This window comes from Loxodonta africana, chromosome 24, assembly GCF_030014295.1.
Source record: "Loxodonta africana isolate mLoxAfr1 chromosome 24, mLoxAfr1.hap2, whole genome shotgun sequence".
NCBI classification, from domain to species: Eukaryota; Metazoa; Chordata; class Mammalia; order Proboscidea; family Elephantidae; genus Loxodonta; species Loxodonta africana.
The window spans coordinates 11,958,803-11,983,712 of NC_087365.1; the positions used below are offsets into that span (position 1 = coordinate 11,958,803).

At 42.0% G+C, this 24,910-nt stretch overlaps 1 protein-coding gene across 3 annotated transcripts in view; it reads left to right on the forward strand.

Moving 5' to 3' along the window:
* Positions 1–462: 462 nt before the first annotated feature.
* LOC100656214 (kinesin-like protein KIF16B) overlaps positions 463–24,910 on the forward strand; it is a 373,573-nt gene continuing 349,125 nt past the window's right edge. For all 3 annotated transcript variants that reach the window (XM_064275760.1, XM_064275759.1, XM_064275761.1), the window contains exon 1: positions 463–593. In XM_064275760.1, coding sequence (XP_064131830.1) covers positions 547–593 — 47 coding nt within the window. In that variant the 5' untranslated portion in view covers positions 463–546. The remainder of the gene's footprint in view (positions 594–24,910) is intronic.

Consider the following 24,910-nt stretch of genomic DNA (forward strand, 5'->3'; position numbering starts at 1 on the left):
CTGCTTCTGTAAAGATTTACAGCCTCGGAAACCCTATGGCGCCGCTCTACTCCGTCCTACAGAGTTGCTAAGAGTCGGAATGGACTCCGCGGCCACGAGTTTGGTTTTTGAGGGTTATTCCAGCCCTGGGACTGTGATCCGAGCTCTGGTCCCAAATTGTTGCCATCCCCTGCTCCTCCATACCTTCGGGTTGTCCGGGGACACGGAAAGGCTCTAGCTTTCCTGAAGTCACCGCAGTCGAGCTCGCTCACCTGCAGGCAGCTCGGCCGCAGCCGCCTCGCCGACCTGGGGAGGCCGCGCCAGGCGCCCCGGTCCCGCCCCCGCGCCTGCGGCAGCCGCCGAATCCGGGCGCGCGGATCACGCGGGCAGGAGCCGCCTGGGCATGCTCAGTGGCCCGGCTAGTGGGGCCGCCGCGGGACGCCGGGGCCGGAAGCGAACTGGGGGAGTGAGAGCGCAGGGCCGTGGGCGGGAGCCGCGGCGGGGCTGTGGGCGTCGCTGGTGGCCGCGGGGCGCCGGGGGCCCGCGTGGGCCAGGCCGGCATGAGAAATGGCATCGGTCAAGGTGGCCGTCAGGGTCCGGCCCATGAACCGCAGGTGAGTGGGGCCGCTCGCGCCGTCCCGTCTCCGCAGGCTCACCCCGAGGGGTCGCCGGCCCCGCTCCAAGACCAGGCTGGACGTACGTGTCACAGGCGGGACCCCGGCCCACTGCGCCCGGGCTGTGGCCTCGGGGGCCCTGGAGGACTTCGTGCTTTGCTGCCCTTTTCACGCCGCCCTGGAGGGGACTCAGGGTAGAGTTCCCAAGGCTATGCAGAAAATTCCTACAGACTCGTTCCATGCCTTAACTAGGGGAAGTTTGCTTGTATCCCTTCATAAAGCATCAAGGGACCACTCCCTGCAGAAGGAAAATCCTTCCAGAGAGGAGTGTGGGAGTGGCCGTGGGGGCACCGCAAGCTGTCTAAGAAGCTCTTTATTAACTATGCTACCTTTTCATCTCAGGAGAGACGATTTGGAGGTAGGGTCCTGATATGGATCCTAACTTCTAATCAGCAACTTCGCAGTTCTTCACTTAAGGTGAAAGGATGGATGGGAAAACTTCCACAAACTTTTGATTCCTGGGGAAAAAAGGAAGTCACTTTAGCACACGTGTTTGAAATATGCTGACATTAAGAGAACAGAAGAGTTGTAAACACATTTAGAACTTAATCTTGTTATGTATTTCAACAAAGTAATGCTTTTCAGAATGATATAAGCCCGTAGTCACTGAAAAACAATGCGTGCTTTCTTCTCAGTGATCCCTTTATAATTGGTTTAAAGAGATGCTTTGGAAAAGTTACTTTTTAAAATTGGCTTACGTTTGAAGAATGAAGTAGACCTAATTGGGATGTGTCTTCTGAGTTGATAACTGCAGCTCAGGCAAGGGCGTTTGTTTGATTGAGTTGCTGGACTTTGGGCTTACCGTGTGGTCTTTCCATCTAGGCCAGGTCACTTTGTGGACGTCAGTATTTGGTGGTTCTGACAGCTGATTGGGGCATCAGGAGATGAAAATCAAGAGATCGCCAGAACTAGACACCTTATTTGAGTCATCTGAATCTGTTTTTTTGTTGGCAAGTTGTTAGCTCAGAGTCCTTGTGACCTTATATGTAACAAAGAAATGTTGCTTGACCCGGCATTATCTTCATGATTTTTTTTTGATATGTTTCAGCCCATTGTTGTGGCTGTTCTGTCAATCCATATTGGTAAGTAGGGAGTCATCGTTCTGGCTTGTAATCTTTGGAAACCAGTGCTTTTAGAAATCAGTGCTTTTGCGATTTTCAAGTTATTTCTAAAGCTGTTCAGGGAGGGGGTTTTGATTTTTTTGTAAACTCTGAGAGAGTATATATGTACACTCAGCTAGGCCCCAAAGTCATTTTTTTAAATGTTATGGATCTACATGTATATAGAGATTCCTTTCTTTCTTTGGAATAATATGAGCACATGCTAGAAGATTATATTGATTAACTTTAGAAAGCATCTATCGAGTACTTACAAAGTGTACAATGTTGTGCTGGGTGCTGTCTCCAGGACAAAGTGAATGAAGTCTGGTGCATGTCTTGTAGGAATCCACTGTCTGGTCAGGGAAGGACTACATGCTGACATGACTCATAAAATACAGGGCTCGCTGTGAGTGGTGCTGGAGTGCAGTCCTTGCCTCTGTAGGCCTGCAGCCCACATATATGGAAGGATGGCAGGAAACATGTCTGGAAGTCATGTGCTTTGAGGAGGTAGATTGACATGATGATATTTGTGTTCTCAGCAGGGAACTCTGGTGGCACCAGCTTGGTGAAACAGGTAAGGAAGCCTCATTCTGGGCCAGAAGTGGAAATGGGAAGGTGGAACAGATACACCGAGACAGTTCACTGGCAGAATTTACAGGATTTGGCAGCTCATTGGATGGGAAGGAGGAGGAGGAGTAAGAGTGTAGAGCCATTAACTGAGGTTTAATGCTCAAGGAGTGGAACAGGTTTGGGGAAGGGGGATGGATAAAGTTGGGGAGTTCTCTTATAGACACGTAGAGTTACATGAGTTGTAATAGCTGTCACGTGCACGCACAATGTCCAGCTTAAGAGAGCACTGTTTGCATGTTGACCCTGGTCATTTTATGAGGTACCAGAAGGACAGCCCTCTCTATTAGAGTTGTTCAGTGGACTGTTGGAAACATGGGCTTAAGTCTCAGGTGATTCGAGTATTGATGTTTGGAAATCTTTTGTACAGTTTCAGGGAAGGGACAAGTGTCTCCTGAAAGACTTGGTGGTCATTGGTGCTAAATGTTGTTGAAATGGTGCCCTGATGAAAGTAAGAGAGGGGCTTTCGTCTTGGAGACAAGTGACCTTCCAGAGAGATTCAGTATTACAGAAGTTGCCAGTGAAGAGGAAAGAAATATACAGATTACTCAATCTAACTCATAAAGAAAGAAATGCAAATTATAGTAGCAATAAGAAGCCATTTTTATTAGTGAGGTTGGTAAATGTTAACTGAACATCAAGTACTGATGAAGGAGTAGTGAAATAGACACTCTTATATTGGACACCGTGGTGGCGTAGTGGTTAAGAGCTACAGCTGCTAACCAAAAGGTTGGCAGTTCATACCCACCAGGTGCTCCTTGGAAACTCTATGGGGCAGTTCTACTCTGCTCTGTTGGGTCACTATGAGTCGGAATCAGCAACGGGTATACTGTGAGGATAAAGGGTTAGAACCTTTGAGACTTTCCTGTTGGGAAATTTGGTAGTAGATGTCAGGATTAGAAACTTATAAATTTATAAATTACTGGGTCTGGGAATTTCAATTTTAGGAGCTTATAATATGGATTATATTCTTACCTACCAAGTTGTATGTGTAAGAATGTTTGTTGCTTCACTTTTTGTAAAAAAAAAAAAAAAATTGAATGACCTAAATGTACCAAGATGGAGGATTTGTCATATAAATTATGGCCTATTTTTTGGTGGGATGCCGTGCAGCACTTATAATGTATTGATCTTAAAAGACTTCCAAGATAGGGGATTAAGTGAGAAAAGCAAGACATCCACACATATGTACATGTAGTGTATTAGAATTTTGTGCTTTAAAAAAATGTATACACACACACGATTATATCTGTACAGAATGATTCGTAAAAAATTTAACAGTGGTACCTCTCAAGAGAGGAACTGATGAAGAACCTCCTAGGGGAAAATGGCTTTTCGTTTTTCCTTTTTACTGTTCGAATTTTTGTTTGCTCCTGCATAGTTTTAAAATAATTTAAAACTCGTGTATGTCATTTAAAAAAATGATTCAAAAGTCGTTGGCACTGGAGAAAGATGTTTCATTTGGTGGCAGGGGAGGATTGAAGGAAGTTGTTGACATAATATTTTAATATTAATTTTTAGAGGAGCGCAGATTTGGGGAAAGGGGGAGCAACCAACATGAGAGAAAAGCCTGGTGTAGCTGAGAAGTGAGGATGGGTGCTGCAGCCAGGCTCAGAAATGATGGGGTTCAAGGTGGTGGGATATTGACTTTGGCTGCTTTTCTGAGCCAGGAGTCCTTACGGTAATGGTAACCGGTCGTTCTGGTAAGGAACACCCAGTGCTACATTCAGGGCAAGATGTGATGAGCTTATTAGTTTTTTATTACTACCTTGTGGCTTTTGCTTCTGTGGCAGAAGTAGTAGTTTCAGACATAGAAGAGTGACTTTGTTGCATCATGATCGTGTTGTTGGTAGTTGTGGTCAGACGGATTCCTACTCACGGCGACTCCTCCACGTGTGCGCAGTAGAACTGCTCCATAGGGTTTTCAAGGCTGTGACATTTAGGAAGCAGATCTCCAGGCCTGTCTTCCAGGGCTCCTCTGGTGAGTTCAGACAGCCATCCTGGGTGGCTAGTAGTCCTCGTGCTTAAGCTGTAATAGCAGCTACCTTTATTGAGAGTTTGCCATATGCTGACTCTGCCATGATGACCTGGTAAGGAATCTTATTTAATCTTTGCAGCAGTCTTAGGAGATAGAGTCTTATTATTATGCCATTTACGGATTGAGAAACATAGATAATTTAAGGCAGTCATAGCTATGTTTTTTAAAATGAGTAAAAAGTTCTCAGAAATATAATTTGGTTCATACTTTTTATGGGCAAAATTTAACATTTATGTATTCTATCTGTACACCTTGTTCTTTGTGATTTCTTCCATTGTTGTTATGCCCAGTAGTTTCTTTCTTATTCGTTTCATTTTTTACAATTTTACAGAACCTAATTTTTTTTTCCTCCAAAGTGACAGTAAAATAACAATTTATGTACTAATGTGTCTGTTGGCATTGGTTTAACATGCTTGTTTTTTCATACAGATTTTTCTAACTGGCTAGAATACTAGATAATTCTTCCATTCTGTCTCATTGATCTGCCAGTCTAAAGAGGACCAGAGTCTGAAGGCAACTGCCTGGGTTCAAATCCCAGCTGTCGGTTATCAGCTGGGTAAATATGAGCAAGAGACTTAATTGGTTTAAACCTCAGTTTCTGCTTTTATAAAACGGACTTAATGATTAAACATACCTTATAAGATTGTTATAAAGCAAGAGGTTTTTCCAAATATTTTTTACTATAAGTCACTGTAAGAAACACTTTAAATTTCAGCTCAGTGAATAATGTAAAAAATTCGTTAAGTACATGCAGCTCACCATTGTATTTTCTGTTCTATTAAATCCTATTCCTAGACCCACTGAATTTACTTTCAGACCCTCTATGGAGTTGCAGTGGGCGGTTTGAAAAGCACTTTTGTGAGGCTCAGATGACAAGATGCATGTAGAGAAAGTGCCCCGCCCCTGTGGCTCCATAAAGATTGGAAGTTATTTTTACGATTTAATTATTGTAACTTTATTTAAAAACAAGGGGAGGCACCAGGTGATAGCTTTATAATGTGCCGTCTTATCTGATAAGGCAAGTCTACTCCACTGCTTTCATTTTCTGGCAGTTCTTAGCCTCTCTTCCTGATGAGTTTGTCAGGTGGAATTCAGTGTCATTTCTATCAAGTTCAAAGAGAAAAATAAGAAAAAAAATACTAGTGGTATTCTGACTGGGATTGGTATTATTAGGGTGTACTGAAGTCTCCCCATTTCAAGAGCGAGGTAGTGTCAAAGCGAAAATAGCTCATTGTTAGCCTCTTAGATCTGTGATGATGACAACAGGCATTTCTTATTAAAGATGAGAGGCATTTGTTGAGACTCGGCCATATTCCAGGTACTATGGAGTCATTTCTTCACCCAGGCAGCTTCGTTTTCTCCTCCCAGCAGCAGACTGATAGGCCTTTTAATCCCCATTTTCCCGAAGGTAAACTCCTACCCCTCAGATAATAATGCTGGGCTGAACAGGCTCCAGTCCCCTCCAGAACACTTTCTGTGGTGACTTGCTGCCATGGGGCTCACTGATGACAAAAGCCTTTGGCCTCAAGGGACTGCTGGTTTAGTAGCAGAGAAGGTGCGGACACATACTGCATAAAAATAACTGGTTGAGATGGAGCCTCTAGGGGATTTTCTAGGCTGGGGGAAAAATCTCCTTGATCCTCTTAGAGGGGGTGGAGTGTGAATTGAGCCCTAAAGAGGTATTACTAGCGGTCATTTTGGAGAATATCACTAAGGGCTCACAAACTGCACTTTGAAGTAGAATTGTCCCCATATTCTATAGATCGGGAATAAAGGCTCAGGCTGAAACAACCTGCCCAGGGTCACATAAGCAGGACACTGCAAAATCCAAATTTGAACCCAAATGTGTCTTACTCTTAAGTTCCTAAAGCCCTTTCATTATACACAAGACTCAGGTGAGAGAAGGGGTGGGGATGGCTACGAAGTAGGAATGTGTATAGCTTACCAGGGATTTAGACTTTAAGAATTAGTTGAGAGGCAGGTTGGCACAGTATTGTGAGGCTTTTCGTTTGTTAAATCGGGAAGTTTGAGTTTTTATTCTCCGGAGCCCTGAGCTGGCCCATATGGGAGCCGTTGTCCACATGTAGCTGTTTGAATTAAAATTAAAACTTCAGTTACTCAGCCACACTGATCACATTTCAAATTCTCCATAGCTACATATTTAACAGCACAGATAAGGAACCTGTCTGTCATCATGGAAAGTTCTGTTGGATGGTAAGACCGAAACTGGGTTTGAATCCCAGCTCTACAATTTCCTGGCTTTTTGCCGAGCATCTTACTTAACTGCTCTTTGCGTCTGTTTCTTCATCTTTAAGATGGAGATACTCACCCTGATGGGGCTGAAATGACAATCAAATGAGTAACACTTGCTAACAGTGCCAAGCTCAAAGGTATTGACAATTATTATTAGACCCTGGGAGATACCGATGGTTTTAAAACAGGGCGTTGTCGTCTAATAGCAGTGTAGGGAAATAGTACTAGCACCAGCAACACTGAACATTTATTTACTGTTTGCCAAGTGCTGTGCTAAGTGCCTTTTCTGCACTATTATCCAATTGACTTTCCTGCCACTGCTCTGTGACGAGAGCCCTGTGGCTCAGAGATGTCTGAGTGGGCAGAGACCAGTGCGGGAAGACCATGAAGAGAATTGAAACATGACAGGTGATGTGCTGATTCTAGACTAGGCTGGAGTTGTAATAGGAAAGGGCGTAGTCAAGGGATGAAACTCAGAAATAGAACCCTGAAGAAGCTTTCATGGTATTTCTGATTGTGGAAATGATGTATGCTTATAAAAAATGCACGCTATGCAGAAAAGTTTACCTACGAAATCAAATCACACAGTGTTCGTAATTCTGTGATCCAGAGACAGCTACCGTTAAAGTTTTTTTCCTCTGTTTTGGAACATAATGTATACACTGTTTCATATTCTCATCGTTGCTCTCGCTAGAGACGTTCTGGAGTCCAGTTAGCAGGACAGCGAGGCAGAAGGACCAAAGGTGACTCTGAGGGGTTTGGACCTTAGTAAGCGGAAGACCTTTTTTAAAGTCAGGAATGCTGGAGATGGAGCCGGTTGGGGTGGAGGGGCGTGGTGGGTTGAATTAGTTCGGGGAACTGGTGGGCAAGACAGGCAGTAGCAACTCAGCGAGTTCTGTGGGGGTCAGTCATTTGAAGGTGATAGTTGTTGTGGTAGAAGTGAACGTTGTCCCCAACAAAGATCATAGCAAAGAAAGAAGAGAACGCGGAACAGCATTTCGGAGTAACCTGGTGTTACGGGTTGATTTGTGTCTCCCATAAAGGACACGTTTAAGTCCCAGCTCTTGGTACCTGCGAAAGTGACCTCATATGGAGATAGCAACTCTGCAGATGTAATTAGCTAACGTAAGTTTTACTGAAGTAGGGTGGGCCCTGATCTGATATGACTGTGTTGTTATGAGAAGAGAAGACACAGGGAAGAGTGCCATGTGATAATGGAGGCAGAGATTGGACTGATGTATCTACAAAGCAGGGAACACCAAGGGAAACCACCAGAAGCTGGGAGAGAGGCGCGGAGCAGATTCTCACTAAGAGCCCTTAAAAGGAATTAACATGACAGACACCCTGATTTTGGAACTTCTAGCTTTCAGAACTGTTAGGGAATAAAAAGCCATCCAGCTTTGTGGCTCTTTGTTACTGCAGCCTTAGGAAATAAAGAAAAAAAATAGTTGCCACTGAGTCAGTTTGGACTCATAACAACCCCAAGTGTGTTAGAGTAGAACTGGGCTCCGTAGGGTTTTCAGTGGCTGAATTTTCAGAAGTAAATCACAAGGCCTTTCTTCCGAAGCCTAACGAGTACGCCTGGGTTACGGTCTTCTGTAGGCTGAGTGACCTGATGGGATTTTTCAAAGTGGTAAAGGGACCTTTTTTATGGGCTTGCAAAGTCAAAACTATTGTAGATAGTAATACTAAGATGGTGTTTGCCTTTTTCATTCTCACTCTCCCAAGGGTGCGGTGGTGTTTTGGTGCTTCCTAGAGATTACATGACCTGTGATGCTGCCATGGCACCGTGTGTCGGGCATTCTTGTGTCTAAAATATTGTCGATTTTAATTTGTAATATAGCAACTATAAACAGATGCAATTTATATTAATAAAAGCTCTTTGGGATTGTTAAAAATAATCAAAACGGTGCAATTTGAACATAAAAGCTTTATTTTGAGCCCATTAACCCTTTGCTTTTGAGTTGATTCCAAGCCAAAGTGACCCTATAGGACAGAGTAGAATTGCCCCGTAGGGTTTCCTAGGCTGTACTCTTTACAGAAGCAGGCTGCCACATCTTTCTCCCTTAGATCGACTGGTGGGTTTTAGCCACCAGCCTTTCAGTTAGCAGCAGGACACTTTAGCCACCATGCCACCACAGCTGCTTTTTTTCTGAGCAGTTATTCTGTATGCATATAGGGAGGCCATTTGGACCCCAGAAAAAGCAAATGCGTTAAAGAAGCTAGGTACAATGAAGCCTATAAAGACGAGGGAGAAATATAGAAGATCAACCATTGGCTAATCTTAATATGATGGATTGAACCTTGCCCTCCCGTTTTTATTGGGATCAGTTGGTATCAGGTTGCAAGATGGGCTCTGGCCCTCCAGCCCTATTTTTTGAAATTTCACATTCAGCAAGCCAGCTTGGAACAGGAAAGAAAGGATTTACAACTTTGGGTGAAAGAAAAACTGCCGGCAGGATTAATTTGGTTAGGAATTTCTTTAGGGTGAATGTTAGCTCTTGTGTGTAAGAAAACCCCCAAATCAAAGGAAGATATCTGCTATCAATCTCTTTTTGACAGGCTCTTCTGTAACTTTAAAGAGTTTAAAAGAGTCCCGTGGTCATAACGTTTGAGAACGCTGCTGTAAGATAATACTCTCTAAGTTGTTGAGGGGGTTAGAAGAGAGTATATAGTTTTGAGCATGTTCCCAGGCACAAATAAAAAGGCTCCACTCAGTCACAGCTGCTGTTCTTTTTTATGATCATCGTTGTTACTGACAGCCACTCTTAAGAATGCAATTCAGAGAAAGAAGGCACTGGAGAAAGGAGGAAGAGAGGAAATTTCAGGACCAACAGGGGCGATGGAGGCTAGAGGCTCAGAAGCCATAGAGTGTGGCAGTGTGAGAGGCTGCAGGTCAGGGCCCAAGACAAGCTGGCTGGCTTAGGCTACCCACTCTTGTCTCTGCAGAGAATTGTTTTAGCTGAGGGGTGGGAAATGGTACCCTTGTTACAAGAGGCTGGGGGTGTGCCTGGGCAGTGAGTGGAATGGAAGTGGTCCCTGTTGACTGCCTTTCTAGTTAATGGAGAGATGAGAGGAAGCTGAGAATGTAGTCTCTGTTCACCTATGCAGTGTTGCTCCTATAATAAAATCTTTTCAGTCTTACTCCAGTTTTGGGGCACATGGCCTAGCTCGGAACCCAGCTGTCACCTGGGCGTTGCAAATCGAGGCTCAGCAGAGAAGTGTTTTGCTTGTTTTTTTTTTTTTTTTAAAGACAACAAAAGAAGCAGCTAAGGAGTTAGAAGGTTGGAGAAAGAGGTGGTTTGAACCAGTGAGCTGCTCTGGGGGAGAAAGATGTGGCAGTCTGGGTCAGTTCCATTCTGGATTTGGTTTGGTTTTTTGGTAATGTGTATAATGCATTTATACAAAGTGTGAAAATGTTCTTCGATGACTTAGAGTATCTACTAAACATAATTTGGTATTAAACATCTTTTTTTTTTTTTTGAACTGTAGAGATTTTGTGTGTGTGTGTGTGTGTGTGTGTGTGTGTGTCTGACAGAAAGAGACTCTTTAGGAATGTCCCCTTGTGCGATACTTAGCACTGGGGTGTAAAGGTGATTTATTTTACATATCCTTGTTTCTTGATGATTCTTGTAAGTTACTTCAGTAGTGTTTTTGCCTTTGCAGGTTCTAGAGACCCTGGTGGCGTGGTGGTTAAGTGCTACGGCTGCTAACCAAAAGGTGGGCAGTTCGATTCCACCAGGTGCTCCTTGGAAACTCTATGGGGCAGTTCTACTCCGTCCTGTAGGGTCGCTGTGAGTCGGAATCGACTCGATGGCTGAGGGTTTGGTTTTTTTTTTTGGTTTGGAATTGAGATGTCATCTCACTAAAGATTGCTTTGTGAAAGAGAGTTTATTAATTATAGTTACACTTACATCCTGGGAACAGGTTTGTTTTACAACACCCAGCCACTTCCTGAGGAATGAGAGCCTCTGGTTTATTTCTGTGGTTTGGAGTATTTTCTCTTGAGCTCAGGCTCTAGAGCCAGTCAAGGGAAAAATTACTCATGAGAAGGTGGTCACTGTCCCTTAGATTCAGTTCAAGCACACGAGAGGCCAGCCTCCAGCAGGAGTGGGGAGCTTCTCTTTGCTCTTACTGGCTCGAGACTGTGCATTTGTGTGCCTGGCTCTGTCCATTTCCAAACATATTCATTATTCAATGTTGCTGCCCAGCGGAAGGGAAATAGCTCTTTCTGGGAGCAGTGATTTAGTCACAGACATTTTGAGAAAATTTAAATGGCATATGTAGATATTTTTAATGAAAAGTAGAAAGTGCTTTCACTGTAATGGTATTGATAAGTAATTTCTGTTATCAGTTATTTCTTGTCATTCATTCAGTTATTAGGAACTCTGCCAAGTCCTGTACCATCATTATTAGTTTAACTCTTTCAATAATCTTATAGGGGTTAATATTTTATGTAATACTTTATAGATGAGCAAACCAAGAATCATAGGATCACAGAAGCATCAGGTCCTGGCTCAAAAGGCCACTTCTTCAGAGGTGCCTATATCATGCTATTTTGGTTTTCTAGCTTCATAGCATTCATCACTATCTGAGTTTGTGGGTGTGTGTGTGTCTGCATGTGTATTCATTTTTGTTTGCTTGCTCTTCTATTGTCTGTCTCTCCCCCTTGAATATAAACTCCATGGAAGCCATTAACCTTGTCTGTCTTGTTCATGGCGGTTCCCCAGGGACTAAAACGGTGCCTGGCTGAAATGGGTACTGAAAAATGGGTACTCAGAAAATAGGTGTTGCATTAATAACTGCTGTCTGTCCCTTTCACTGCGTGAATGCTTGTAAGGAATTAGGAATCCGTAGCTTCAGCATCTCTAAGATGTCTTACTTTGTCTCCTATGAGGAGGAAAAAGGAATCTTGATGGCTCCTCATGTTGGGTGATAGGGAGGAGATAGAGGTGGAAGAAGGCTAAGGAAGAGCTTCAGTTGTTTCACTGTGTATTAAATAAATTACATGTAAATTACACACCTAATCCTTATTATATTTATCTGTTGAGGTTGGGGAGCCCTGGTGGTGCAGTGATTAAGAGCTCGGCTGCTAACGAGAAGGTTGGCAGCGCGAATCTACTAGCTACTCCTTGGGGTCCCTACGGAGGCAGTTCTACTCTGCCTTCTGTAGTCAGTATGAGTTGGAATCAACTGGACTGCAAAGGGTTTGGTTTTTGGTTATTAAGATTGGAGACTTGGAGGTACTTTTAAGAGTTTTAGGTTTCTGAACCCACCGTGGAACACCTGATTTCATGATATTTATTTCCTTAGCCCCAGTGTCCTCCATGGTCTCTTACCTGGTTGCACCTGCTGATTCTTATTTTCAGGGCCTTACTAATAGAGTCACTATGAGTCAGAATCGACTAGACAGCAGTGGGTTTTATTAATAGAGTCTGAGTCATCACAGTGATTCTGCATCGAAGTTCTGCTTGGAGCACAGGTAAATCACTTTGTGATCTCCTTCTGAGTGGAACTTAACCCCCAGGGAACTTTCAAGAAAAAATGATTCAAGGTGATGGAAACTAGCTCAAAAGTAAAAAAAAAAAAAAAAAAAAGGAAACGTTGCAGAGATAAAGTTTTTAAAGATAGATTTTCGTCTCCTTTCTTACTTTTCCTGAAGGTAGGATTTCATGTAAGCCGTCTCTGATTGATCAGATAGAAGAGGAATTGTGAAAAATGTCAGTAGTCCTGGGTTCCTACTGCTTCGATGATCCAATTAAGGCACTTTTTTTTTTTAATCTTTCATTTTCAAATGTAAGTTGCTAAAATAGTACAGAGTTCTCTGTATTGTATTTTTACGCAAGTAACGTGCACCTTCTGTGTTTGTTTGCCAACTGTGCATGAGATATTTTTCTAAGCGTGCTATTTTGATATTTTTACAGTAGCACGCATTATTTGTGTAAAAATATGGTCCCTGTCTTAGTTTCTTAAGGCTCCCATTACAAAACACGAAAACTGGTGACTCTAGGGGAGGGTCCTTCCTTATCTCTTTCTGCTTCTGTAATTCTGGGCATTCCTCAGTGTTCCTTGTCTGCTTGTAGCTATATCCTCACATAGCATCTGTCTGCTATGTGTGTATCACTGCCTTTTATAAGACACAACCCAGAAGGGATAAAGTTTAGAATTCACCCTACTCTGATAGGTCCTTAGTAACATAACAAAAGAAAACCCCTATTTCCAAGTGGGATCACATTCATAGGTACAGAGGTTAGGACTTCAACGTGTATTTTGGGAGGCCACATTTTAATCCATAGCAATACGTGTCACCCAAATTCCTCAAATGTCATTTTATTTAACCACGGTGTCATTACCAAAACCAGGAAAGTAACACTGATACAGTAGTATTAACTGATCTGCAGACTTTATTCTGATTTCTCAAAATGCCCTAATGTCTTTTTTTTTTTTTTTGGTCCAAGATCCAATCAAAGATCATGCGGTGCTTTAAGTTGTCATAAAACACCTTTCCTAAACTCTTCTGCTGTTGGGACGTTTTTCCTGTACTGATATGATATGAAGGTTAAGGATAGATAGCCTTTCCCCCAGAATATCTCTGTCTGTTTAGAAGAATGAGGAATTTTGCCTTGCCTTCATTGGACTATAGATGCCGTGCTTTGAGCTGTTAACACCTTGGTTGAATTAATTATGTCACATGAAGAGAACATGTGCTGGACATTTAATCTTCGACGGGGCTGAAAGAGTTGGAGTTTAGAGTGAGTTGGGGAGGGCAGGCCCCAGAGGCATGTCAGTGATTGGTCTGAGCCAGGGAGAATTAATTAAATCTATGGGACAGAGGCCACAAACTTAATGCCTACAGGGGCTAGGCAGGCCTGAAATAACGCTGAATCGGAAACCCTGAGCATAGAAAAGAGGTAAATAGCTGATTCTCAGCCTCAGATTCAGGGAGGTAATAGGGTGGGCTAGCTTTTGTTAGAAATGTACCCTCATATTTTAACAGTTTAACCCTAAAGTTACCTGCTATGGATTGGTGTTACCCAAAAATATGTGTTGAATAGTTGGCTCTTGTATCTGTGGAAAGGAACCCTGGTGGTACAGTGGTTAAAGCACTTGGCTGCTAACTGAAAGGTCAGTGGTTCAAACCCAGCAGCTCCTCTGCAGATGAAAGATGTGGCAGTCGACTTCCATAAAGATGTACAGCCTTGGAAATCCTACGGGGCTGTTCCACTCTGCCATAGAGGGTCACTATGAGTTGAAAATTGACTTGAGGGCAGTGGGTTTGGTTTTGGTGGGTACCTGTGGATGTGATCCTGTTTGGAAATAGGGTTTTTCTTTTGTTATGTTAATGGTATCTGAATTATAAAATGACCACAGTAGACGCAGAAGCACACAGAAGTGCCATGTGAAAATCATCTCTAAACCAGGGAACTCCAAGGAACCAAGGAATGCCCAGGCCTACTGCCAAGAAAGGAATCAACATGGCCAAGGCCCTGATTTGGACTTCTAGCCTTCAGATCTGTAACACAATAAATTTCTGTTTCATAAAAGCACCCATTTGTGGCAGCACTAGGTAACTAAGATATTACCAAGTAAGTTTAGTTTTTACGCACGTAAGCAGACCAATGTATTAGGTCTGAGTGGTTGTTGTATGCCGTTGAGTCGATTCCAACTCACAGCAACCCTGTATGAGATTAGAGCTGCCCTATGGGGTTTCCGAAGCTGTAATTTTTACAGGAACAGATCGCCCGGCCTTTTCTCCCATGGAGCTGCAGGTGGGTTCGAACTGCTGACCTTTCCGTTAGCAGCCGAGCATTTATGCATTGAGCCACCAGGGCTCCTTCGTGGTTCTGGCTCAGCAGGTGGCTTTCCTTCCATCTTGTGGACCCTCTACTTTCTGGGGCCTCACTAACATCTCTGTCCAATTACTGGGAGGTGGTTAGAGAATGGAGAAGTTAAACGTCTACTTCTGGACAACTTCAGTGTGGAAGAGATACACATCACTAATGTTCACCTTCCATTTGTGGGAACTAGTCACACAGCCACACCTGGATGCAAGGCAGGCTGGGAACTGTAGTTCCTGGTTGAGCAGCCACTTTCCAGTGACAAGAATCTTCCATAAGAGGGAGGTTAGCTATCTCTACTGCACTCCATCTCTAGGGAGAGGACATTTCTCATTTCCAGCCGGTGCTGCCGTTCAGAACCTTTACGGTGGCTCTTCGCGCAGCATGGGTCAGATGTCCATGAGTCCTGCTCCCTCCCTCCCTCCTTAGAATTTTGGCTCAAAAGTCACCTCCTCAATGTGGGCTTCCTCTGTTACCCCGCTAAAATAGGATCTCTTCTTCCCTTCTCCCACTTGCATTCTCAATCCCCCTTCTCCATTTTTCTCTTTACCGCGCTTATCACAATTTGGCGTACTATGTATTTTCCTTATTTATTGGCTTTTTCTCTGAATCCCTCCATGAGCATAGGGAACATTTCTGTCTTGTTCTTGGATGTGTCCTTTGTACTTGGCATGTAGTAAGTGCTCAGCAATTGTTGAATGAAAGTAGGGATCTGAACTGTTAGGTAAAATCCTAAAATTTCAGATGTTTGCAAGGATTATAGCTCAAACAAACCAATCACTGTGCAGGCCAGATCATTTCTGGATGTGAGATGCCAGCCTGGGCCTTGGGTGGAATGGCCAGTGCCTGGTCTGGGGCCAGAAGACATGGGTTTGCATTCTGGGTCTGCCTCTTGCTCATTGTGTGAGTGTGGGTGTATCATTTCCCTTCTGAGTCTCAAATACTTCTTCCAAAAATGGGTCTAATAGTTCCCTCGTTCCTCTTCCTCCTGTGACAACTGAATGAGGTTGATAATACATAAAAACACCAATGTATGGTAGAGGCTCAATTAATGGTTGTTAAATGAATGGACTAATTGAGTATTCACATGTGCCGGACCCTGTGCTAGGTTCTGAGGGGAATAAGTGCCAAGTGTGGAGATCTCAGAAGGCTTCCTGGAAGAGGAGAGGATTGATGTGGACTTTGTGGGATGGGAAAGATTCATAGTAGGGTGTGGGGTAGGGATGGGAATCACTCAGTCATCAAGTATTTGTTGAGGGCATCTGCGTGCAGAGTACTGTTCAGTCTGGGGATTCATTGATGAACAAGATGGATAAAGTTTCCGCCCTGATGGAGCTTATATTTGAATGTAATGCTGCTATCCATTGGAAATGCCGTTGAACCACATATGTAATTAAAGTTTTTCTGGTAGCCACATTAAAAAAGTAAAAAGAAATAGGTAAAATTAACTTTAATAATCTATTTAATTTAACCAATATATTAAAATGTTATTTCAACAGGTAATCAATACAAAAAAGTATTGGGATATTTTACAATTTTTTGTACCAAGTCTTTGGAATCTGGTGTGTATTTTGATACAGCACAGCTCAATTTGGATTAGCCAATTACAGCACAAGTCTAGTAAACAAATAATAGATCATCATATGCCCTGATGGTTCCCAGGTGGTGGCCATGTAAAACTAGGCCTCAGTGTAGGGTGCTGCTCCTTCCTCCTATTGTGTTTCTTTCCTGCTGTGTGAGTCACACCTGCACTCAGAAGGCCCTGGGGAGGAGTGGCATTCTCTGGGGCTGGCAGTGTGGGCTGAGAAACAATGAGCACGGAGGCAGGCAGGGAACGGTTCTTCTTAGGATTCCTCAGGCCAGGAGATAAATGTAGACACTGAGGAGAGCAATACAGCTCAGTGAGGTGTTCATAGAGTATCCTGGAAAGGAACTTTCTGCTGACCTCACCCCTGGTATAAAAAATGTGGTTGCTGCTTTAGGCAATGATTGGGCCCCTTTTTTGGACCTACTTTGGTTCACTTACCATGCTGACCAGTCAGGTCTCTCCTTAGTTTGGCCTCCCACTCCCAGGTGAGGTGAATCACTCGCCCACCCCCAAACTTTTGCTTTTATGGGCCCATTCACTGTCACATGGGGTGATTATGGGCCCTTGAAGAACAGGAACTGGGATTATAGTCCCACACACAGGACCTTATAAAGGGAAAGCATATGTATTTGTTCATGACCTAGTCTTGCCTTTGGCAATTGTCACTCTCTTTAATATGTGAGTTGGAAGTTGCCCTAGGGGAAGTAAGGGAGCCTCCTGGACACGGTGCAGGCAGGGCAGAGCATGGATTACATGTGTTTAGATCCCACAGTCAGCATGCAGTTAGAATGTTGGTGTTAGTTGCTGTCGTCTGTACTCCGACTCACAGCGACCTTAAGTAGGACAGAATGGCACTTTGCCAGCTCTTGTGCTATCTTCATGATCTTTGATATGCTTGAACCCGTTGTTGTGACTGTTGTGTCAGTCTCTGTCATTGAGGGTTGCTCTCTTTTCCCTGACCTACCAAACATGATGTCCTTTTGTAGCGATTGGTTTTTCCTGATGACGTGTCCAAAGTAAGCAGGGTGAACTCTAGCAATTGCAGTCTGGTTGCGTGTCTTCTAAGACTGATTTGTTCGTCTTCCAGTCCGTGGTATATTCAGTATTCTTCACCAGCACCACAGTTCAAATACATCAGTTCTTTTTTTATTCATCATCCAGCCTTTGCATGCATGTGAGGTGATTGAAGAGACCATGGCTTCGATCAGGTGCACCTTAGTCATCAAAGGGCACCTGGCAAGTCATGCTTAAAGTTTTTAGAACTTTGAAGAGGTCTTTGGCAGGAGATTTGCCCGGTGCAATATGTCGTCTTATTTCTTGGCTCCTGCTTCCTTGGGTATTTATTGTTGATCCAAGTAGAATGAAATCCTTGACAACTTCATTTTTTTCTCCATTTATCGTAATGTCATTTATTGGTCCAGTTATGAGCATTTTTGCTTTCTTTATGTTCAGGTGCAATTTGTATTGAAAGCTGTAGTCTTTGACCTTCATCAGTAAGGATTTCAAGTCCTCTTTATTTTTGGCAAGCAAGGTTGTATTATCTGACTATTACAGGTTGTTAATAAGTCTTCCTTCAATCCTGATACTGCATCCATTTCACATGGTCTGGTTTCTTGAATTATTTGTTCAACATACAGATTGAATAAGCAAGGTAAGAGCATATAAACTTGCCACATACCTTTTCCAATTTTTAACCACACAGTTTCCCCTTGCACTCTTTGAACAACTGCCTCTTTATCCACGTACAGATTCTGCATAAGCACAATAAAGTGTTTTGGAATTCCCATTCTTCCTAGGGTTATCCATAATTTGTTACGGCCGACACAGTTGAATGCCTTCGCATAGTTAATAAAACAGGAATTCTGGTGGCGTAATGGTTAAACACTCACCTCATAGCTGAAAAGTTGATGGTTTGAACCCACCCAGTAGTGCTATGGAGAAAGATCTGGCGATCTGCTCACTGAAAGATTACAGCCTACAAGAACACATGGGGCAATTCTCTGTCACGTGGGGTCGCTGTGAGTTGAAATCAACTTGATGGCACCCGACAACAACAACAACAGTCAATAAAACACAGGAAAACATCTTTCTGGTGTTCTCTGCTTTCGGCCAAGATCCCTCTGACATCAGCAGTGATATTCCTCGTGTCACGTCATCTTCTGAAACTAGCTTGAACTTCTGGCAGGTCCTTAGATATAGCTGTAGTCGTTTTTGAATTATATTCAGCAAAATTTTGCTAGTGTGTGATATTAATGCATTCAGTTTGATCGCCTTTCTTTGAAGCGGGCAGAAACGTAGATCTCTTCCAGTCAGTTGACTAGGTAGCTGTGTTGTAAATTTCTTGACATAGATAAGTGAGTGCTTCTAGTGCTGCACTAGTTTGTTGAAGCATCTCAGTTGTTGTTTTTTTTTTTTTTTGCCAATGCTGTAGTCAAAATAACCAGACGTAATTCACAAGTATTTAAAAAATAAGTGAAAGAATTTTGGTGTTTTTTTAATTAATTTTTTTTTTTTTTGAACTGTGGCCTCTGGATTGTGTTGATGAAAATAAAACATTTCGTAAACAAAACTTATGAAGATCAACTATATGGTGGTTCTTCATTTTTGTGGTATCTCACTAGGTAGTTTGACAAAATATGTTTTCTGAATTTCCTCCATTTTCACCCATTTTGGGAAAGGGTTAGGAAGGTTATTTTAAAATGAATCTTTCCACTGGAATGTAGGCTCAGGAGGGCAGGGATTTTTGTTGAATTTGCTCTCTGGTGTCTCCCCCGAGCTTCAGACAGCACCTGGTATGTAGCAGACACTCAAATACATGAGTGAATGGATGAATCTTGCGCAGTGACTATTGTGTGCCTGGCCGGTGTTGCCAGCTTTATTCTATCCCATCTGTCTCTCAACAAAAAATTATTCACTAGAGTAGCTCTATAGCCACAGCCTTGTTCACAATCAGTTTTTTAAAACTGTGTGTGATAGGTTTTAATTTGGCACCATCACAGAGGTACCAAGACAAAGGATTTGAACCCAGATACACTAACCCCCCCGCCAATTGTTAAATCACTCTGCTTAGCAACATCAGATAGTGCTAGGTACTGTGTTTAGTGAAAAGCTACAAGATTCAAAGATTGCGTCTTATTCCACTCTGACTTGAAGTCTTCTGAAGAAAAAGTCTTACAGTTTAGTATTTTAAAACATACTGTACCTTTCCCTTAACTGGTGTATTTAGCTGGTGATGTAAAAAGAATCCATCCTCTCTTTACAGGCCAGGTATTCTATTCTTTTTCCCGCAAAAACTGTCAGTGAGAATACTTTTCTAAAATGGAAGTAGAATTGGTAGGAGGGTCGTGGGTAGAGGAGCAGAGAAAACTCATTTCTTGTTGCTTCATAGTGCTAAAGCACTAATTGCTGATATCTGTGGGCATTGAACAGTTGATTTATGGTCTGAACACAGGAAAACAAAAAGAAGTAGAAAATAGATGTTCTTATGTTCTCAATTTTTTAACTTACACCTCCTCTTTTAAACTTCGACTTTTACGAATGTGCTGCTTCTGTGTTTTGGGATAGTATATCGAAGAATTTCAGCCATGTGTACATCCCAGTTTTTCCTCCTCCTTGTGACTCAAAGGAGACAGGGGCCTCCTATTCCTTGGTCCTAGAGTCAGAGCCACAGCTGTGGGTCTGCAGGAAGAGACGAGCTTCCTTTCTACCTTTGGAGTGAACCTCTGCTAAGTCAGCTGATACTATGGGGAAGGCACATCTGCATTTAAAAGTCAAAAATGTATACTAAATTTAGTGCTCGAGTTCTAGAATGTTGTTGCCGCTAGGTGTTGTTGAGTTGGTTCCAACTCATAGGGACCCTGTGTACAACAGAATGAAACACTGCCCAGTCCTGTGCCATTTTCACAACCATTGCTGTGTTTGAGCCCATTATTGCAGACACTGTCAGTCCATCTCATTGAAGGTCTTCCTCTTTTTCGCTGACCCTCTACCTTACCAAGCATGATACCCTTTTCTAGGCACTGGTCCCTCCTGATCACGTGTCCAAAGTACATAAGATGAAGTCCTACCATCCTCACTTCCAAGGTGCAATTTGGGTGTGTTTCTTCCAAGACAGGCATGTTCTTTTTTTTGGAAGTCCATGGTATATTCAGTATTCTTCGCCAACACCATAACGATCGTGAGTGTTTTCTCGTGTCTGTTAGCCACCTGAATGTCTTTGGCAAAGTGACCATATCCTTAGCTCATTTTTCAACTGGATTATTTGTGTTTTTGTTATTGGGGTGTTGAAGTATTTCATAAGTGTTAGAGATTAGACCCTTGTTGGATATGTCAGATATGTCGTGGCCAAAACTTTTTCACAGTCTATAGTTGCTCTTTTTATACTTTTTTTACACTTTTGGTGAAGTCTTTCGATGAGCGTGTTTAAATTTTAGGAGCTCCCGGTTATCTAATTTATCTTCTGGTGTTTGTGCATTTTTAGTTATGCTTTGTATTCTCTTTATGCCATGTATTAGGGCCCCTGGTGTTGTCCCTGTTTCTTTTTTGCATGATCTTTATTATATTAGGTTTTATATTTCGGTCTTTTATCCATTTGGAATTACTTTTTGTGTATGGTGAGAGGTATTGGTCCTGTTTCATTTTTTTTTTTTTTTTTACGGGTGGACATCTAGTTTTGCCAGCCAGTTTGCTAAAAAGAGTGTCTTTTTCCCATTTAATGGACTTGGATCCTTTGTGAAAGATCAGGTGACCAAAGGTAGATTGATTTACATCTGGGTTCTCAATTCTGTTCCATTGATCTATGTGTCTGTTATTGTACCAGTACCAGGCTGTTTTGACTACCATGGCTGTATAGTAGGTTCTGAAATAAGGTAGTGTGAGACTTCATACTTTGTTCTGTTTCTTCAATAATGCTTTGCTTTTCTAGGGCCTCTTTCCTTTCCATATAAAGTTGATGGTTAGTTTTTTCATCTCGTTAAAGAATGCTGTTGGTATTTGGATCAGGATTGTATTATAGCTGTAGATTGCTTTGGGTAGAATTGACATTTTCACAATGTTGAGTCTTCCTACCCGTGAGTATGGTATGTTTTTCCATTTATATAGGTCACTTTTGGTTTCTTGCAACTGTGTATTGTGGTTTTCTTTGTATAGGTCTTTTATGTCCCTGGTTAGATTCATTCCTAAGTATTTTATCTTTTTAGGGGCTATTATAAATGATATTGTTTTCCTGATTTCCTTTTCAAAGTTCTCTTTGTTGGACTATAAGAATTACACTGATTTTTGTACGCTGATCTTGTATTCTCTACTCTGGTGAATCTTTCTATTACTTCCAGTAGTTTTCTTCTGGAATCTTTGGGGTTCTCTATGTATAGGATCATATCACCTGGAAATAAATATAGTTTTACTTCTTCCTTACCAATTTGGATGCCCTTTATTTCTTTTTCTTGCCCATCGCTCTAGCTAGGACTTCCAGCACAGTGTTAAATAGGAGTGGGGGTAAAGGGCTTCCTTTTTTTGTTTAGGGGGAATGCTTTCAGCCTCTCTCCATTGAGAATGATGTTGGCTTTTGGTTTTGTATAAAGCAAAAAACCAAACCTGTTGCAGTTGAGTCGATTCTGACTCACAGTGACCCTATAGGACAGAGTAGAACTGCCCCATAGAGTTTCCAGGGAGCAACAGGTAGATTCAAACTCCCAACCTTTTGCTTAGTAGCCGTAGCACTTGACCACTACACCACCAGGGTTTCCTTGGTTTTGTATAGATACCCTTTATTATGTTGAGGAATTTCCCTTCTCTTCCTATCTTAATGAGAGTTTTTATCAGGAGTGGGTGCTGGACTTCATCATTTGCCTCTTCTTCATCGATTGAGATTATCGTGTGATTCTTTTCTTTCATTTATGTGGTGGATTATGTTAATTGATTTTCTAATGTCGAGTCATCCTTGCATACCTGTATGAATCCCACTTGGCCGTGGTGTATTATTATTATTGTTTTTATGATGCTGAGTTCTGTTGGTTAGAATTTTGTTGAGAAGTTTTGCATCTGTATTCACAAGAGATACTGGTCTGTAATTTTCTTTTTTGTTGTGCCTTTGCCTGGCTTTGTTTTCAGGGTTAAGCTGAATATGATGAATTTGAGAGTATTCCTTCCTTTTCCATGCTCTGAAATAGTTGAGTAGTACTGAACGTTCTCTGAATGTTTGGTAGAATTCTCCAGTGAAGTTATCTGGGCCAGAGGTTTTTTTGTTGGGAGTTTTTTTTTTTTTTTCTACCTCTTCTATCTCTTGTTATGAGTCTGTTCAGATTTCTATCTCAGTTTGAATTAGTTTAGGTAGGTAGTGTGTTTCTAGAAATTTGTCCATTTCCTCTGGGTTTTCAAATTTGTTGGAGTACAGTTTTTCACAGTATTCTGTTATGATATTTTTTATTTCAGTTGAGTCTGTTTTAATGTCCCCCATCTCATTTTTAATTTGGGATATTTGTTTCTTCTCCTGTTTTTCTTAGTTTGGCTAGTGGTTTGTCGATTTTGTTGATCTTTTCAAAGAACCAACTGTTTGTCTTGTTGATTCTTTCTATTGTGTTTCTGTTCTATATTTCTGTTCTGATCTTTATTATTCCCTTTTTTCTGGTGGCTCTGGGCTTCTTTTGCAGTTCTGTTTCTGTTTGTTCAAATTATAGGGCTGACTTTTTGATATTGGCCCATTGTTTTTTGATGTGTGTGCTGATTGGTACAAATTGACCTCTGAGCACTGCTTTTTCTGTGTCCCAGAGGTTTTAGTATGATGTGTTTTCATTCTCATTTGATTCAAGGAATTCTTTTTTGTTCCGTCTTTGATTCCTTCTATTACTCAGTTGTTTTTAAGCAAGGCGTTATTCAGTTTTCATGTATTTGATTTTTTCCTCTTTCTGTTCCTGGCGTTGTGATAGAGAATTGATTTCTACTTTTATGGTGTAATAAGAGAGAATACTTTGTATTGATGTTTTGAATTTTATTGAGGGTTGCTTTGTGGCCTAAAATGTGACCTATCCTGAAGAATGTTCTGTGTGTGTTGGAAAAGAATATATACTTTGTTGCTGTTGGGTGGAGTGTTCTGTATATGTTTATGAGGTCAAGTTGGTTGATTTTGGCCTTTAGATCTTCTGTCTCTTTGTTGAGTTTCTTTCTAGATATTCTGTCCTTTCCCGAGAATGGTGTATTAAAGTCTTCTACCATTATTGTGGAACTATTTGTACTTTCAGTGCTGTTAGAGATTGTTTATTTTGGAGCCCTGTCGTTGGGTATGTAGATGTTTATTAGGATATGTCTTATTGGTGGATTGTTCTTTAATCGTTGCATGATGTCTTTCCTTCTCTTTTAGGATTGATTTTGCTTTAAAGTCTATTTTATCTGAGGTTAGTATTGCCACTTCTGCCCTTTCTTGGTTACTCTTTGCTTGATATATTTTTTTCCATGTTTTGATTTTTAGTATATTTATGTCTTTGTATCTTAGGTGCTTGATCTACTTCTTCATCCCTACATTTGATGCTTAGGGTTCCAGGATTGACATTTGTATCTGTTTTACTTAGTTTTTGGGTCTTTGCTGCAGAGGGACGGCGTGATGTATATGTCTAGGGCATCATGTTGGCTTTGCCTCTTCAGGAGACACTTTTAAGGGCTTTGAAGGGTAAGTGGGAAGGATGCATTCCAGGCAGAGCAACCAGTATGAGCAAAGGCCCAGAGGTGGGCCTTTGTGAGTCCTGGGAAGGAGGAATAGTTTGGAATGGGATGGGGAGAGTATAGGTGCTGCAGGGCTATGTGGTGCACAGTGAGGCTGAATGAGCTTCTTGTGTCCCCTTATGCATGCCTGATGCATTAGATGACATGTGCCCTCTTTGGAGAGTAATTTTCTTGTGGATTCCTTAAATGTACTGACTGGTGTATTGTTTTCCTTTGAGAGCCCATGAACTTCCACCTTCATGAGATTTTAGCCGAAATTAAATTAGGGGTGATAGCAGCAATCTGTGGCTTTGCTGTATTGATTGCGTCATTCCTATAGACTTGTGCAGTGTTGACTCTGTAGTACCAACTTTGAGCAAGTCATTTAACTTCCCTGAGCCCCACTTGCCTTATGTGTGAGATGAGGTCATGAGCTGCATCACTTCCTCCTCTCTGAGTCCATCCTCTTCTAGCCAAGTGGTGCATTTCTCTGAAGCTCCTCTTGGCTTTCAAGCCCCTCCTCATCTTGCTCCTCTCCCCCCATCCTCCCTTTAGAGTATCCAAAATTTCTCATGAAAGTATAGTTACCATCTTTAGTCTTGAGCAAAATGTAATCCATTATGATTTCAAGCTCTAATTTTATAATGTATGAAATTCTTCAACTGTCTACCAGTTTTTCTTAACTAGGACTGGGGTTCCACGAAGGAAAACCAAAAAAACCAAATCCATTGTCTTTGAGTCAGTTCTAACTCATCACAAAAAAACCCAGTGCCGTCGAGTTGATTCCGACTCATAGCGATCCTATAGGACAGAGTAGATAGCAACGCCATATAAAACAGAGTAGAGCTGCTCCATAGGGTTTCCAAGGAGCAGCTGGTGGATTCGAACTGCCAGCCTTTTGGTTAGCAACAGTAGGACTTAACTATTAAGTAACTCAGAGCCTTAATGCCCTCAGAAGGTGTTTATTATGTAGTGAATTAACTTCTGTCCTTTTCTTCTGGAATGGTAGTAGTTATGTACTTCTTAGGATAACTTGCAAAGCAGTTGCTCAAGATATTAGGGTTCAAATGAGAAGCCCTGGTATGAAGCCAGTAGTGATAACCTGAAAGGCATAGTCCTAT